General features: G+C 35.5%; 1 protein-coding gene across 2 annotated transcripts in view; it reads left to right on the forward strand.

The window, feature by feature from the left end:
* LOC115337150 (contactin-associated protein-like 4) overlaps positions 1-18253 on the forward strand; it is a 255543-nt gene that overhangs the window by 78941 nt on the left and 158349 nt on the right. For both annotated transcript variants that reach the window (XM_030005219.1, XM_030005220.1), the window contains exon 3: positions 466-659. In XM_030005219.1, coding sequence (XP_029861079.1) covers positions 466-659 — 194 coding nt within the window. The remainder of the gene's footprint in view (positions 1-465; positions 660-18253) is intronic.

Here is an 18253-nt window from a genome sequence, read left to right on the forward strand (position 1 = left end):
ATCTTCTAGTCCATATAAAATGAATTGCGATGTATAAAACAAATAAACAAAATTCTGAGGTTTTGACTTGAAGAGTCTAATTGGATAAGAATTATTCTTTAAGATTCATTACAAACCAGAGAAAGAAGAGAGTGAATAAATTCACAACTTTTAATAGTTATAATTGATTACATATGTCAAGTAAACTGTATAAATTTTTATAATAGTTGTTAAATAATATCAAGACAGTTTTGGTGAAATGATATCTTGAATTAGAATCATAGAATCATAAAATAAGAATCATAGAATCATAGAATGGTTTGGGTTTGAAAGGACCTTTAAAGACCATCTAGTTTCAAACCCTTGTCTTGGACAAGGACATCTTTCACTAGATCAGGTTACTCGAATTAATTTTTTGCATATACAAGTTTTGTGTTAACTTGCTTCTTTTACAAATACATTTCAATCTTTTTCATTTTTTTTAAGGTGCTGGTGGCTGGTCACCACTTGTGTCCAATAAATATCAATGGCTTCAGATTGATCTTGGTGAAAGAACTGAGATTACTGCTGTTGCTACTCAAGGTGGTTACGGGAGTTCCGACTGGGTAACAAGCTACATTCTGATGTTTAGTGATGGTGGACGAAACTGGAAGCAGTATCGTCAAGAAGAAAGCATTTGGGTATGTTCTTTCAATAATGAGAATTAAGTTTCTACAGAAGACTTAAAATACATGTGCTATACATTGTTGCAGATAAAAACAAAGCAGTGGAATATAAAGAACTACACTGAAAGAGTTTAGATAGGAATTTAATTTAGCTTTTGACAAGATAAAAGGCTGTAAAAAGGAAACAAACATCAAAAACCTAGCCTTAGCATTACTCCATTAAGTCTCAAGAAGGTATTCTGAGAACTAAAAATGTACTGCAAAATTGCTTTTGCTTTGCTATGTATGGTAAAGTTGTTTTGCCAAAGTATTGATCTCAGTGTGTTAAAGGTGGCTTTTTAATTAGGAAAAAAAACCCCAGCAACACAACTTGTTTTATTTTTTCTGGAACTTTTAATCTGATTGTAAAAATAAAATGAAGCAACACAAAGATATCAAAATCATAACAAAACAAATCCTACTTTATTTAAAAGCAAATAAATATCAAGCAATATTTAATTTTTGGTCATCTAATTCAGAGTCTAGTTTCTGATATTCCAACCCATTTATCTCCTATTAGCTTTGTAGCTAAAAATAATAATTAATAAGCCTTGTTATGCTTATCACTTTCTATTCACATGAATTTTATTTGGAGTAAAGGATACACAACAGCAGACAGATGATGTCCAAAATCCACATGGAAAATTGAATTGTACAGTTCTAGACCAGAGCTGCATCTTTCCTTGGTCCCCAACGGCTAGCAGCTTGGACTAAAGGAAGAAAATTGGTACTTGCAGTCTACGATTTTATCCTGTCACGTTACTTCTATCCTTCTGTCCCTACAAAGAGCTGGTTCATTTTTAAATTTTACTAAGCTTTAGGCTTCAGTTTTTTTCTTGTTGCAGTTAAACATTATGTTAGAATGTGTTTCATTTTATGCATTTTAATTTTGTTGACTTTTAATTCAAAATGTTCTTGTCACTTTTATTGTCAAACCCCATCTATGGTATAATGAGATTATGCAGTGGCTTACTTGTTGCACAATTATCCTTCTTTTTGAATTTGCTACCTACTTCCGCTTCAGATTGTGTTTTCATAACAAAGAGAAATAAATGAGTTTCTAATCCATATGGCTGTGGGGAGTAAGAAAAGAAAAACAATCTTCCAAATGTTAAATGAGCATAAGCTGCTACAATATTGTCTTTGCTCATCTTCAGACAGACTGTTAAAACAAATCTGAGAGCTAAAGCTGCTTGATTTCTTTTGAAATCCCACATTGGTATTGCAAATAGTGATGCAGATAGTTATTTCTTGAATATTGCCATGAGTAAAATATCAAACAAAAGTTCCAAATATTGTTAAATGCTCATGCAGACACTGGGGTAAGGAGTTTTTTAGATCTGTAGAAGGGGAAAAGTAAGGTTTCAATTCCATTATCTCAAACGTAATAAAAAAATGATTATTTTAATGATTGCAATGCAGATTGGAGGTATGGCTTGAAGGCAGTGATATATAATTCAAGGATGTAAACCATTAAATTCAGGGAGAGTCTATTGATCTTTTTTATGTATCTTTATTTAGGAGTTCTGCTTCTAGGGGAATATATTTTCTTTTTTCTAAACTAATGCATAGATGTAGTCTTGGAATGAAACTCTTAAATCTCTATTTATTTTATAGATTTTCTCTGACTGTTATCTGTTTATGTTAAGTCTTCTTAAATGAAGTGCCCAAGTTCATTTCAGGCAAGAACATCCCACAATTTATGACACCCACTGCATTATTTCTATCCTCTTTCTGAGTCACTGCCCTATTACAAGATTGCTTATCAGAGGTAACTTTTTTCCTTTTTTTTTTTTTTTTTTTTTACTACTACTGTGCATTAGAATGATGGAATATGTCCAGATTTGAGGGCCATGTGTTGCTATAAGTACTTCAGAATTCTTCACTGTATGTAAGGATTTGCACTTTGTAACCACTCTTTCTAAACTTTCTTCTGTACAGTTTCACAGCTCCCTACTTTTTATTTTCCTTTTCAGAAGTTAGTTTTGAATTGTCTCTGTCAGCTTATGGTTTATCTTAAGGTACTGAAGCTTCTGACATCAGTGGAGCTGATCACAGTTTTTTCATTCACTGTAAAATTTTTATAACAACTGAGATGCAAAGAGGACTATCTAGGCATCTGCAAATGATCTAGTTATAAAAACTTTCTTTATAGTCTGTGGAAAGGGTAGTCTTTTCTAAGGCTGGTTCTCTGACCTTAGATGTCTTTGTTAGGTTGAAATGAATCATGTACAAGTATCTTACCCCTCTCTCGCCTATGAAATGCTTCATTGCCTATTAGTGCTGAATTTGAATGTAGATATTCTAAAGTTAGGTGAGATGAACCTCTTTCCCCTCTTGTGGCTACTAAATATGATTTGTTTTCACTTCTCTGCATATTAGGCATTGGTTTAGAAGGAATCATGGTGACTGTGGTCTTTATCCATGCAATGTACCTTGATTTTAGTCTTCTCGTTGACAGTTTACTGATGACCTAAATGTACATCTTACTTGCTATCCTATACCTGTAAGGAGTTTATCTTTCATGTAGATTTAATTTATTGTTTAAAATCCTTTAACTCCTAAAAATACTTTTGAAAGACTAACTCCATTACTGTTACTAGGACTGCTTTCATTGTAGATTAAGTATTGTTAAGTATAGTTAGGTATAGATTTTTAGTAGGTATTTTTCTTAGTTCAACAAAAAAAATCTATTTGCACACTCATTTTGATTTCTTTCCTCATTGACATGACTATCATTGTCTTTTTTAAAGTTATCTCTAAGTATTTTCTGCACTGTTCTTGAGACTTATGTGAAGACTTTTCAGGCAGCAACTCCTAGGATGAATATGAACATCCTTTTAAAAGTCAGAACCGTTCTGGTCAAAATATAATTCTCAAGTCAAATAGTTGTTATTAATGGTAAAATACATATTTTTGGACAGAAATATTTCCCTTTGAGAATGATTAGTTTAATCTTGGAAAGAGATTAACTCAAATCAATTTTAGATTTTCTTTAATGTTACTATAAATGTAAATGTGTTTGAACAAGGAATGTTGTGTGTCTTTATGTGTATGTTCTTCAGTCTATTTCTATTTTTTCCATTCCTTAGGGTGTAATTTCAGATGCAGTAAAGCCCAACTTCCCAAGCCCAACCTTTTGCATAGTTCTTTTGTTACCTCTGAAATAAGCAATGGCTGCAAATCTGTTTGTATATTAAACTATCAGATTTTTACTTTAGAAAGGACAATCTTTTCACTTGTTTTGTTTCTAACTTCAGGAGGTATGCAGTAAAATATCATAAAAAGCATACGGTAAACAAGCTTTGGTTCAAGAAGTGCTAAGAAAATTTTTACTTCTTTAAATATTACCTTCAATAGTGGTACTGCTATTACTTCTTCCTAACAATTTGTATTCTAGATATCATCACCTATATTTTTTCTGTGAAGAATCTCATAATGTAATTGATAGTTTATTTTATCTATTTGGGGCTATGTATATTAATCCTTTAACTAGTGTAGCTTCTAGTTTTAACTAATTTCATAGTTTTGTATCACAAATGTGGTATGCTGTGTACTCTCTCCTTAACACTACGAATTAAACATTTCTTTTAAAAGGAGAGTAATAAGGTAACAGATATTATATTCTCCATCATCTTCAGAAGGAGGAGCTAAGAGGGGGAAGAAGGAGAGCAATTTACAGTTTGAAAGACAAGTTTCCCATGGCTGATTGATAGTTTCAATGAAACCATGAGTGACACAGCTCACAGTGAAATGCATCACAATGCCATTCATTAGCAGGAATTTTGGAGAAGAAAAGAAATGCAATTTCTCTTCAATTAAAAGCTGACCGTTTCTTCTCTGATACAGCTTGGGAATTACAGAAATTCAGCCTTCAGTTTTGTTGTTTTGGTGTTCGTTTTTTTTTTTCCCTGAGAGAATAATGATTTAACCATTCCACAAATATGACCCAGTTTTCAGTTTTATTTATTTTGAATCTTGCTTCTAAAATTTATTTCCAAAGCAGAGGAATTAAAACTAGTATTTATACAATGTTAGCTAAAATTTGGGAAAATTCTGACCATTTTTGTAACAGCTGTTATTAAGAGGCAAATCTTGCAATGTAGAAGTATGTTTATGTCTGTGTAAGTTTGTCTATATATTTAAGTTTTGAGGTTTATTTTCCATTTTATGTACCTTAGTTGAAGTTAAAGCTGGAGGTTTGTTTTGTCATAATTTTTTCAATCATGTGAATTTGCATAGAAGTAGTTTCACTCTAACAGTTACTATTCTAATGGTATGTAATAAAATTACATGAAGGTTGAATGATTTGTTGCCTGTGCATTGGTACACATATTCCCAACTTATTTAAAGTATTTGGGGTGTTAGAGTTTATTGGAAACTTCCCATGCTGTAAAATGACTCACCATTATGGAAAGTTCCAGGTTAAGGAATACTGAATTACAGGTATTCTGTGATAGTCACATTATACGATTCAAGAGTATGGAGTTGCTTCACTGTTTTCTTGAAGCTGGTGGCTCTTCCTCAGTCTCAGGGATTCAAATGTTTGCTAGAAGCTATAATCCTCCTCCTTGATCATAATCTGCTTCACTGTAAAAGCAAAAGGCTGTACCTATGTAGTACTTTGCTGGACTTCTGCTAATTATTTCTTTGAACTAAAAGAGTTTTCTGTTGATTTCTTCTGCACCCAAGGCACAGATAATTTAAACGGGTACTCCATCACTATGTTTTCCTTGTGCACAGATTCCAAATATTGTGATTTCAGTATGCAGACTGGCGTGTCACTTTTTCTGTTGCTACTCACAGAAAATAAAGAACCTCTTTATCTGTGATTTAAGGTAGGGCGAATGGTCGTGACTTCAACACAATTGGTTCTGGTGTGCCTATATTTGATGTACCTTCTTCATCATCCACTTGTCTTGCATTTTCAGCCAAAAAACTCCCAACAGAACAGTTTTAACTACTTGACTCAACTATGTGACTCAAAGACATATAACAACTTAGCTGCAACTGTCCTCTGCCTTTCTGTAAAATCCTCACAGACAAAATCATCAGAGTTTGTCACATTGCATAATTTATGTGTAAAAACTCCAAAGTGCACCAATATGTTTAAAGTGGTTAAAAAAAAATATTTGCAGCTTTAAATTTTTAAATTCTTCCTTGTAAATGATAATAACATAAAAAACAAGCCAAGCAAACTGTGTTTTATTTTATCATGTAGATTAAAAATGCTCTGCATCCTATGCAGAGCGTGTGTTTTAAATAATAATTTAAAAAAATAAAAAAGAAAATTAATCTGTATCCCAAAATTGTTAATGGTATCATTGGCATCAAAATGTCTTGTCCTTGAAATTTTCTGTTTCAGAAAAGTTTGTTAAAATAACAACAGGAGCAGTCATGGCACCAATATCATGCAAAACGCTACATATACAATCTAAGAAAAAAACCAGGAATCACTGACTAGAAAGATGGGAATCAGGAAAGGAGTAGTGAAAAATGGTGATTATCAAAATCTGTGCAGGCCAGAAGTAAATTTTCTGGTGATACTGAATTACATTAAGGATTCTCAGGATCTGAAAGTGAGAGATGGTAACTTCAAAGTTTAAATGGCACGTAAACAAATAAGCTGTGTCATGCTAGTTTAAGATGATAATTTTTCACCTTCAAAAAGTTTGTGTGTTATTAAGGTAAATATCGAATGTTCTTCTTTTTATAGAGTATGCAGAATGCTATTACATAAGCTTTTCTAGGTTTTTTGTATTTTTATTTTCTTCCTTATTTCACCATTGTAATAATTATAGTGAACCAGACAAAAATAGTTCCACATATATGTATTAAAAAGATACAAAACATTTTTTCTAGAGACCTGAAGATGGTGTATATAATGGTGCATATCCATATGATGTGTGATGGCTTGTCCCTGGCTGGATGCTAAGTGTCCACCAAAGCCACTCTATCACTCCCTTCCTCAACAGGACAGGGAATTAAAAAATATGATGAAAAGCTCGTGGGTCAAGGTCAGGACAGGGAGAGATCACTCAGCAATTACCATCATGGGCAAAACAGACTCAACTTGGGGACATTAGTTCAATTTATTGCCAATCAAATCAGAGCAGGGTAATGAGAAATTAAAACCAAATCTTAAAACACCTTCCCCCTACCCCTCCCTTCTTCCCAGGCTCAACTTTACCCCCAAATTCCCTACCTCCTCCCCCTGGGCAGCGCAGGGGAAGAGGAAATGGGCATTGGGGTCAGTTCACCACACATTGTTTCTGCTGCTCCTTCCTCCTCAGGGGGAAGACTCCACACACTCTTCCCTTGCTCCAGCATGGGGTCCCTCCCATGGGAGACAGTCCTCCATGAACTTCTCCAATGTGAGTCCTTCCCACAGGCTGCAGTTCTTCACGAACTGTTCCAGCATGGGTCCCTCCCATAGGATGCAGTCCTTCAGGAAGGGACTGCTCCAGTGCGGGTCCTCTGTGGGGTCACAAGTCCTGCCAGAAAACCTGCTCCAGCGTGGGTTCCTTTCTCTGCATGGGTCCACTGGTCCTGCCAGGAGCCTGCTCCAGCGTGGGCTTCCAGCATGGGTCACAGTCTCCTTCGGGCACCCACCTGCTCCGGCGCGGGGTCCTCCACAGGCTGCAGGTGGATATCTGCTCCACCGTGGACCTCCACGGGCTGCAGGGGGACAGCCTGCCTCACCATGGTCTTCACCACGGGCTGCAGAAGAATCCTTGCTCCATCGCCTGGAGCACCTTCTCCCCCTCCTCTTCACTGACCTTGGTGTCTGCAGGGTTGTTTCTCTCACATATTCTCACTCTTCTCTCCAGCTGCAGTTGCTGTGCCCACTGCAACTTTTTTTCCCTTCTTAAATATGTTATCACAGAGGCGCTACACACTATTGCTGATGGGCTTGGCCTTGGCCAGCAACGGGTCTGACTTGGAACTGGGTGGCATTGACTGTGTTGGACATCAGGGAAGCTTCTAGCTGCTTCACACAGAAGCCACCCCTGTAACACCCCCACCCCTCACTACCAAAACCTTGCTAAGCAAGCCGAATACATGGTGTTATTTATCTATTGTAAATAATGTTTTTTTGTCACTCAGTATAGTTATGGCAAGGGAATAATTTTATATTCTGTGTATCAGAATTGGCTTATTTCACAGCTTAATGTAACATAAGGTGGTTTTTTGTTGTGTATATTTTGAGGGTGGAATGTTTCTGAGTAAGAGATGAGCACTGGAAGTGGTCATTATAATCTTCCCTAGAGCCCATCCACGATGGGTCCAAACAAGAACTTAAAATCCCATCTGAGATAAGAAATATGTGTTTCAGTGAAAAAGGGTCAGCTACTGAAGCTTTTATTGAATTCAGATATCTGAAATGTTTGCTTAGTCTGTTATTTCACTTGATGTGAGGAGGAGAATACAGACAGGTGAATAATTCATAACTAATATTTTATTCAATGAATGTTTGCATTTTCTGCCTGAGAATTGTCTGTTAGAGTGTGATTTACATAAATGAATTTGCTATTTTTAAATTATTTGTAGAACAGTGTTTTTAAAAATAGTTTGTGATTTTTATTCAGTATTGAGGAACATATCCTGCGCTGTTTTCAACATGTACACAGATCACAATGATATATTTAAATTCCCCAACTAAGTAACCATAAGTGTTAAAGAAGTCAAGGCTTCCTGAGTAAATGTTCAGAATAATGAATTTGAAATTAATTTTCCAGAAGAATTCTGTACTAATTTCATGACACCATACTGAATATATTTACAGTACCCCATGAACTAGAAAATTGTGGGTAGGGAAAACAAATGAGATATGAAAATGGTTAAAATAATTTAATTTTAAAAAGATTATGAGTGATTAGTTTTAACATCTGCACAGTTGTAGGGGAAATTAAATCCAAACATCTTGGTACTGTTAATCTTCTGGATATTTCTAGTAAGCAGCTGCTTACATTGTAATTGTGAGAAATAATACATTGAATAACATTTCCAAGCTTTTTGTTTGCCTGTTAAAATGTTATAAAATGACATAAAACCTGACCTTTTTGTCTTCCTTGCAACCGAAACAATGTTTTGGTGCATGTACATGTGTACACTCACACCCACAAATCAGAGATATATTCCACTGTAGAAAACTGACTGATACAGATTCTAATCAAGAGAATTTGCATAAAAATAAACCTTATATGTCTCTATAATTGAGGGAAATATGGATAGATTGGTGTCAGGTAATACTACTCAAACAATGTTTTGCCCACTGTTTACATGGGGAAGAAGCTTACAAGTGGATCTCAAAAAGAGAAATAGTTTACAGAATCATATAATCATTGAGGTTGGAAAAGACCCTTCGGATGATCAAGTCCAGCTGTCAACCTAACACTAGGAAGTCCACCACTAAACCATGTCCCTAAGTGCCACATCTACACTTCTTTTAAATACCTCCCGGGATGGTGGCTGAACCACTTCCTCGGGCAGCCTGTTCCAGTACTTGATAGCCCTTTCAGTGCATATTTTTTTCCTAATATCCAATCTAAACCTCCCCTGGCGCAACTTGAGGCCTTTTCCTCTCATCCTATTGCTTGTTACTTGGGAGAAGAGACTGACACCCACCTCACTACAACCTCCTTTCAGGTAGTTGTAGAGAGCAATAAGGTCTCCCCTCCAACTCCTTTTCTCCAGACTAATCCATCCCAGTTCCCTCAGCTGCTCCTCATAAGACTTGTTCTCTAGACCCTTCACCAGCTTTGTTGCTCTTCTTTGGACATGCTCCAGCACCTCAATGTCTTTCTTGTAGTGAGGGGCCCAAAACTGAACACAGTATTTGAGGTGCGACCTCACCAGTGCCAAGTACAGGGGAACAATCACTTCCCTGCTCCTGCTGGCCACACTATTTCTGATACAGGCCAGGATGCCGTTGGCCTTCTTGGCCACCCGGGCACACTGCCGCCTCATATTCATCTGGCTGTCGACCAGCACCCCCAGGTCCTTTTCAACCAGGCAGCTTTCCAGCCACCCTTCCCCAGGGCTGTAATGCTGCGTGGGGTTGTTGTGACCCAAGTGCAGGACGCGGCACTTGGCCTTGTTGAATCTCATACAATTGGCCTCAGCCCATCGATCCAGCCTGTCCACATCCCTCTGTAGAGCCTTCCTGCCCTCACGCAGATCAACACTCCCGCCCAACTTGATGTTATCTGCAAACTTACTGAACGTGTACTCTATTCCCCTCAGTTGAGTGGAGAAGAATGCTGGGGGATGGAGGAAGAGTCAAAAGAAACCAGAGGAGGAGAGTTCTCTCACTTGGGGTAAAAGGTGCTTGAAGGGTAAAATGAATGCTAAAAACGAAAAATAAATACTGAAGAATGCAGTATGAAGAAAATCAGAGATACAATGAAGCTTGGAAGGAGTAGTAAATGCATGGGTCTATTGTACAGAAGCTTGTGAAACTGCTTGCATGCATAAGCTTCCATTTATGATGAGGACATTATGATATTTATCTAAAACATTAAAATTTCTGAACTTAACTTTTAAGCTTTTGGATTTCCACATCCACTTCTGTTTAAAATGCACTCTTACCACACTGCTATTTTTAGAAACTTAAACGGTAATCTAATAAGGCTAATTTAGCAGTCAAAATGATTAATGCTTTGTATAAAATAACTTATAGCAGGTGAAGAGATGAATGCGTCAAGGTTAACCTGTCCCAGAATATTTAATATAAGCTAAAAGGAAAAAAAAAAAAAAAAAAAAAGATTGAAATATCAGCAAATAATGTAGTGTTCTAAATAAAATCTAGGTGAATTTTGTGGGTAAACATTAAAGAAATTACTAATGCCATAACAGGTAAAATACATGTTGTCACTACATATCTTATGGCAGTCCATATGTGGGAAAAAAAGAGAAAAGTTACATGCAAACAGTTAAACCATATTTAATTAAGGACAGCAATATGGCTTGAACATACACAAGTCGAGCAACATGTAGAAGTAAATGTTCCACTAGAATTACACATTCACATGTTAGTTTTAATGTATGTGTTAGTACTGCGGTCATTAACTTCCCTAGATGAACAGGAGCTTTGGGAACCAAATCTTAATGTGTTAGGATGATACTTTGTTATTTTAAAGGCTGTTGCACATGTAAACTATTAACTTAGTACTAGAGTTGGATTCTGTGTCTGGTCCTGATTAGAACTGTTTTTCTGACAGTTACCTGCTGCATCATGGTCATCTCAAGAGAAAGCGGTAGAAAAGCAACTACCACTTGCTGTATTTGGGTAGTATAGGAGAAACAACAACTAGCCAGTTCATTGCTTCTGCCTTTCTCTGCACACTTAGTTAGTGAGTTTGTGCTATAAAAGCCTGAGCATGAGTTTACCTTTCTAATGTGCACAAATCCTCGTGCTATTATTTTGAGTTGGTTTTATAAATATCAGTAATAGTTTTTTTGTGAAGGTAATTATTTTCTTTAGACCTCTGATTATCTCTAATCTAAATATGGTGATGGTGGCACACCATTTTTCCATGAAAATAATTCACAGTGATAGATGCTGAATTAATATACATTGGTTTTACTTACTGGTTGTCTTAAAGTCAATAACATTATAATATCCACTTTGCAGAAAATACTGTAGGAAGTATTACAACTAGAAAAAAAAGTTTTAGTTCTCTGCCTCTCAGGTGTTGGTTGTTCTAGAGTGACTGAATACTGATCATATAATTCTCATATTAATATTAGAAGTTTGTGCTTGAGCACATATTTGTGTCTTAAAATGACTTATGGATGGGGAAAATTGTGTTATGGATAGGAAAATACTGTTGCTATTTTCTGCAAGAGACAGATTGCGAACTTTGCAGATGACCTGAGGAAATCAAGCTGTCTTTGAAGAAAACAGTTCATCTTCATAAACAGAATGGGATGTGTTTAGTTTGCTCAAGGCCTGTTGAGCTAATAAGAAGTAGCAGACTCCCATTCAGTTTCTGTCTTGTTTAGCCCAGCCACTCTCTCAGATGTAGCAAAAATACTTTCAGAAATGGATTTCAGACCTCATTTGGAAGCATCTCTCTATTATACATGGATTTGTTTTATGCCTAGTATAATCCCTGAGGTTTAAAGTTAACCAGAGAGAAAGCCCTGAACTTTTATAAAAACTTTGGTCTTTGAACATTAGAGAAAACCTGAAGTTTATGTTGAGTATATCCAGTCTTAACCTTAGTATTGTGATGGTCATGCCATTGTAATAGTATATTATCTTTACAGCATAGACATATTTGTATCATCTTCACATTTCCCTTTTAGACACTTAAAATTCCCTTAGAAAACTTTTTAAACATTGAAATTATAGATTCCTAAAAGTAGAAATAGGAATTTGGAGATCTAAGTGTTGCTGACTTGCTTGAATCTGGGAGCTCCAAAGCACGCTTAGATGCCCAAATTCCTACTTTGACTCAGGAATCTGATTTTTTACTGTAGTATTTCAGCAGTTTCAGTCCAATCTTTGTCTGTTTCTGCTCTTTCTCTGGATCTGTATTTCTATAAAACAGATACCATGATTAATAATCTTCTCTTACATGATTGGATGACAGCTTTCAGTTTGAATAGGAATCGCTGTGTATCACTAGTGGTTTATAATTCTGGTTTGGGGGGGGTTTTGTTTCCTTTGCTGTTGTAATTGTATATTTGCTTTTTGTCCCAGTTCATGTACCAGGCTACTGAAAAAGTAAAATCTGCCATTATGCTTCTGTAGCCATTCTGTTCCATAAACACAGCAGAAGTCCCTATTATTTCTTGTGCTGTATGATCTACCATGGAATAGGCACTTACTGCCCTGCATGATCCTGCATGAGGTGTTCAGTTTGCAATAGCACACTGCAGAACCCATGCCTAAGCATTCACCGAAAGCCTGGATAATCTTGTCTACCTTGTCATTTGCTTACATCGTTAAGGTTTTAGATAATGGCTAGGCATTGACTTCTAAACACCATTAGAATACAGAGACTTTTTGCGCAGAAAAAAAGAAATCTGTTCTTAAAGTACATTTCTTAGTGGGCAAATGTAGCTTAAACATAGGGTGAATCTCTATCTCTAAGACAGAGTTTGTAATGGTTAACTATACAAGGAGTACCACATTTTTGAGAGTATGTATGAAATTTCTGATGATTTTTGAAGTAAAATGGTCATTTACCTCTTAGAATGAATGTCTTATTTTAACAATATCACCTTCATATCATATTGACCTGATCAGTAGCTTGATAAAATCTCCACTGTGCATATTTCTTAGTTGACTAAGTTTCCATGTGATCATCATATCTTCATAGTCTGGGGACATTGTGCCTTGGTAATGCCATAGAATTTGCTAAAACTTTGTAAGCTTGTGCTTAATATATGTTTAATTCATTTTTGGCAAAATAAATCATGTAAGAACAAACAAGATTAATAAACTATATATCAATATTGTGTAGTTGCTTGTTGCCATATTTTAGGATCTTTTTGTAAATGGAAATGAATGGTATTTCTCCACTGGACATTTATTTAATTCTTAGCAGCATGCGTTTCCATGCTGAAAAAAGAAGTAGTTTTTCTCTGGTAGGCTCATGTTTAACCCATTTAAATCTACATTTTCTATTCCCAGACAATGACATTTGCTACCACTTGTTTTAAAGGTCATAGGTATGTAGGTTTAAAATGAGCGTTATTGCATATTTCATTGCTTGTATAAAACTTGCTAGATTTAAACTGTGAAAAGAATATTCATGTGTTTTAAATAAGTGATTCAGCAATTGTAGCAGCACTACTGATATCTAGTAAAGATTTCTATGAGATCAGTTCTATACTTTGAAAATTCAGTGAACACCTTTTTCTTTCCCACTTCTTAAATTGCCTAATTTTTTGAAGGTCACTAATCCTAATTAAAATATCACTGACAAGAACTTCCTTAATGTGCCTTGAGGTGCCCTTTCCCCTATTTCTCTATATAGTTAGCTATATGGAAATCAGATGGAATTGCATAGTTTTTTGATGTCCAGAACTGAGTCAAAGTATCAGAAAAGTTCCATAAAACATTCTAACTTGCAGCATTTATCTTATTTTAACAATATGTATTTCTTTTATCAAATTATTTCTTTCCTATATCTGTTTTTCAGCAGATTTCCTTGTGTGAAGGTCACAATTATTTTATTTAAATTCCATGGATATACTGAAACTCTGACATTTTTCACTTGTTTCAGCTATGGGGAAAAAAAGGGAATTGAGCGTATAGTTTTTTTGTGTAGACTTCAGTAACTCCCAGAATTTTCCATATAAACCAGCTAAGTTTTAATTTCACCTGTTAGGTAAAGTTTTATTTTGCTTAGTGGACAGGCCATGGATGCTACATAATTGTCTGTCTTACTATTGTATTCACCGCTCTGACAGCTTAGGCTGTGGAAGACATCAGAGAATTCCTTATAAGACTCCATGGCATTTGCAGCAATTATCTTTTTTAACTAGCTGTCTGTGCAGATTTTTGCTCCTATCCCAGCATTTATTATTATTTGTCAGAGTTACTGACAGGAAATTTTAGGAAAAATGGTGGTAACTTAACTGCATAATATCCTGCATCTGAATCAGATAGTTGTAGATTTTTGTGCCAGGTTCTTAGTTAAGGGAATGTATCTTCTTTGTGGAATAGTAAAAACTAGGTTTTAGTGTCTAGTCACAGATATGAAGTGGAGTCAGCAGGGGATATTTCTTCACATTTGTGAACTATTATGTTACATTTGATACAGAAAGATATACTTCTAGAAACACATCTCTTTAAGCCTTATATGCCAGAAGAATCTTGCATGAACTACCTGTTTTATTGTCAGGAATTTCTGATGTATTACATTAAAAATAGCCACTTTGATAAATTCATTGCTACCTTCCCTTTCCTCAGTTTTCTGCCTTTTACTAAGGAATCACAGTAGTTATGTGACATAGAGAAAACTGAAGTACAAAAAAATTGGTGAGTTGAACTGTGTTCTACTCTGAGAGATATGTAACTATTAATGAAATAAATCTGTTTTCTAGTACTGCTTTATGTGCTAAGGTTGAATACATCACTTCTTTTCTAGATGCCAATATAATCAAATATTGTGCAAATGTGTAATGTTAAGCAATATGTTCTTTAACTGCTTGCAATTGTAAGATGGGAGCAGCACTGCAAAAAGGAATATGTGAATATGGACAATACCAAAGGGGGAAAGGTTTAAATCTATTTTAAGGAAGATTTTACTAGATCATGTCTGGGATAGAGGGAGGTGAATTAAGAAATATAAAACTGAAAGGGAAAGGAAAAAGCATTACTGCTACTGGAGAGGATAGACTCCACTTTAGTGGATGATACAGAATAATTCATTCTTTGTCCTCTTCTTCACTATCTGATTTTTCAGATAAGACCATAATTGAAGTCCTGAAAACTCCCTCTGTGGATAGAAAAGAAAATGATAATGCTGTTTCAGTTGTCAGTATACACTCTGTTCCCTCACTGTCTTCCAGTGTAGTACGCAACGTATTGATTGTCTGATGTCTTCAATTTGGACATTGATATCTTTCAGTGATGTTGGCTATATACAATATTTTCAGTGCAAGATGCTATTTTAAACTAAAATATGATGAGGGAAAAAATCTATTTAATTCCTTTTAAAAAATCTTGGTGTAAACAAAAGTGAATTTACCTGGACTCATATTACTGAGGTAAAAGTTAAAGAAAGATTATGATGCTGCTATGGATCCTTGCTTGTTAAATTGCAGAGAGCTAGTATGTATGTTTGCAGTAGTGTACATGATTTCTACAATTCAGAATTATTTTTTTTTTAAAGTATATTAACCATAAAGGCTTTTCCATAGTTTTATATTATTTACATAAACATAGGAAATGTTAATAATACTTTGGCTGCTTCAGGGGGAAGGGTGTTGAAGACCTTTTCAGAGGCATGCCAATGTAATCAGAAAACTGCTTATATATATACATATGAACCATCTTTTATAATTTATTATTAATTGATTTCCAAAGTATACTCATGTAACTGAATCACACAGCAAGCATAGCATCTAGCAAAATGAAACAAGTAAAATAATGTAAATGTAAAGAGTAACACAGTTTCTAATTCTATGGACTTTTAGGGTTTTTTTAAAATAGCCGAACTATGCAAAGCGTGATGAGAAGAGATTAATGATGTTGAATACAATTGACAAAGTTAAGCACTTTACTGATATGCTGTTGTTTTGGTTTTGGGTTTTTTTCCTTATCACCCCACTTCTGACCTCTTAAGAAAATCAGATTGATTTATTCATATTGTTCTATTTGAGGTGATAAACTTTGGCCATATCAGATTATTCATTGAAATGTAGATCTACACTCACTATGTTAAAAACTTGGTGTTCTTATTCTTGCTGACTGTTCCCTTCAGTTATGGAAACATATCAATATCAACATCTTATTAAATGCGTGCCATCAGTATTATGCTTACTGTGTTAAGCTTGTTATGTATTTTGGGAATTTGTTTCCCAAAACATATCCATTTTTTAAGATTACTAAGCTGAAAAACTAATAGAAAATAGAATAGTACAAGTTGGAAGTTGTCCTTGGAAAGAGCATGGACGTTGATGAGAAAGCAACAAGGTCTTTTTTCTTGCAGAAGAGAGGTAGAGTTGTTGTTTACCTGTTTGGTAACTTGTTTATATTTAGGGATTTCACAGTTTGGTTTTAAATTTATTTTTGCAAAGTCTATGAAGGACTGTGAGGTATGAGTGGACAATAAATTTTTCAAAGGCTTTTGGTCCTTTCTGATTAACAGTTAAAAGAGGGGAAGAACAAAAAAGTCTTAAATCATAAGTAAACAAAGACTAGAGAAATTAGAAAACAAAAAGAAGAAAACAAGGGAGTTTATCTGTGAAATTGGGAGGGTTTTTTCTTTTTTTTTTTTCTGAATGTTGACAACAGAGGTGTGTGAACAATAAAGATGTTGGCATGGTGAAGATATACAATGTCTTTGCATGGTTATATTGAAATGTATTTTTTGGTATGACTTCATAGGGAAGATCTTAGGACTGGAAATGCAGTAGAATACAGTGGTGGAGTTCACATAAGATTTGAGTGGAGGACAAAACATACAAGGGGGAAAAGGCTGCAAGGACAACATGCACAATTTAGAGACACTTGATGAACAAGAGAATGTGAGAAAAGAGTGTGCATGGGAACCTGAAAGTAAAAAAGAGATAAGAGAAAAACCTGTGATGAAATCAGGGTCTACTGTATTGAAGAAGACAGATGAAGGAACAAATAGAAGAGAAAGGAGTGGCAAGGAAAAGAAAAGAGGAGTTAGACTAAAATGGAGAAGAGAAAGAGTTAGCCAAGGAGGAATGCCTAGGGAGAAACACGTATGATGACATGAACAGTAGTGAGAAACAAAATACATAGCTCTGTGAACAGAACAAAGCACCGAAGAGAGAATATATGGGATGACAACATAAATAAAAATAAATGGAACCTTAGAGTGGCATGTGATGACTGTGGGCAGGAAAGACAAAGACTAAAGAATAACTTGAGGGAAGCCGAGGGAAAAATCCATGACAAAGAACTAGACTGTTGTTATTTCCCTTTTCCTAAACACAACGATATGCATGGGAAAATTTCCATTACATTTATTTCAGTCATCCTGTGTTCTTAAGATTTTGTTTGCAAAACTAATCAAAATTTTGCATGAAAAAGGCTCTACAGTTCAGTTGAAAAAAACATCAGAAATGCAAACAAATAAAAAATCAAGAAAGAAAAAACAGAAAAAATTCACAGTTGGTGTTGGTTTTGCTTTGTTTTGTTTCGTTTTGTTTTGTTTTTTATGAGACGCACCATGGTATTGATGCATAATAACAGATTTAAGGATAAAAGATCTGAGAAGAAATATTCTTTTATTTTTGCATTAACTCATTAATGACTATGGGTAAATCACTTCTTACTGCCTCAGAGGGAAACATTAAAAATATATTCTACAGTTGATAGTTCATTTCCGAAAAGGAAGTTAGGCTTTATGAATGTCAGAGTAAATTCAATAATTTAAACATACTGTAATGTGCTGGAAGAAAACCAAAGATATTTGTCATTGGTTTGGTCTCTCTATTATTTTTGTCCAAGGAGATTGTATTGGGTTTGTGTGGCAAGGTTTTGGTAGTGAGGGGTCTACAGAGGTGGTTTCTGTGTGAAGCTGCTAGAAGCTTCCCTGATGTCCAACACAGTCAATGCCACCCAGTTCCAAGTCAGACCCGTTGCTGGCCAAGGCCAAGCCCATCAGCAATAGTGGTAGCGCCTCTGTGATAACATATTTAAGAAGGGAAAAAAAGTTGCAGTGGGCACAGCAACTGCAGCTGGAGAGAAGAGTGAGAATATGTGAGAGAAACAACCCTGCAGACACCAAGGTCAGTGAAGAAGGAGGGGGAGAAGGTGCTCCAGGCGATGGAGCAAGGATTCTTCTGCAGCCCGTGGTGAAGACCATGGTGAGGCAGGCTGTCCCCCTGCAGCCCGTGGAGGTCCACGGTGG

Source organism: Aquila chrysaetos, chromosome Z (genome assembly GCF_900496995.4).
Source record: "Aquila chrysaetos chrysaetos chromosome Z, bAquChr1.4, whole genome shotgun sequence".
NCBI classification, from domain to species: domain Eukaryota; kingdom Metazoa; phylum Chordata; class Aves; order Accipitriformes; family Accipitridae; genus Aquila; species Aquila chrysaetos.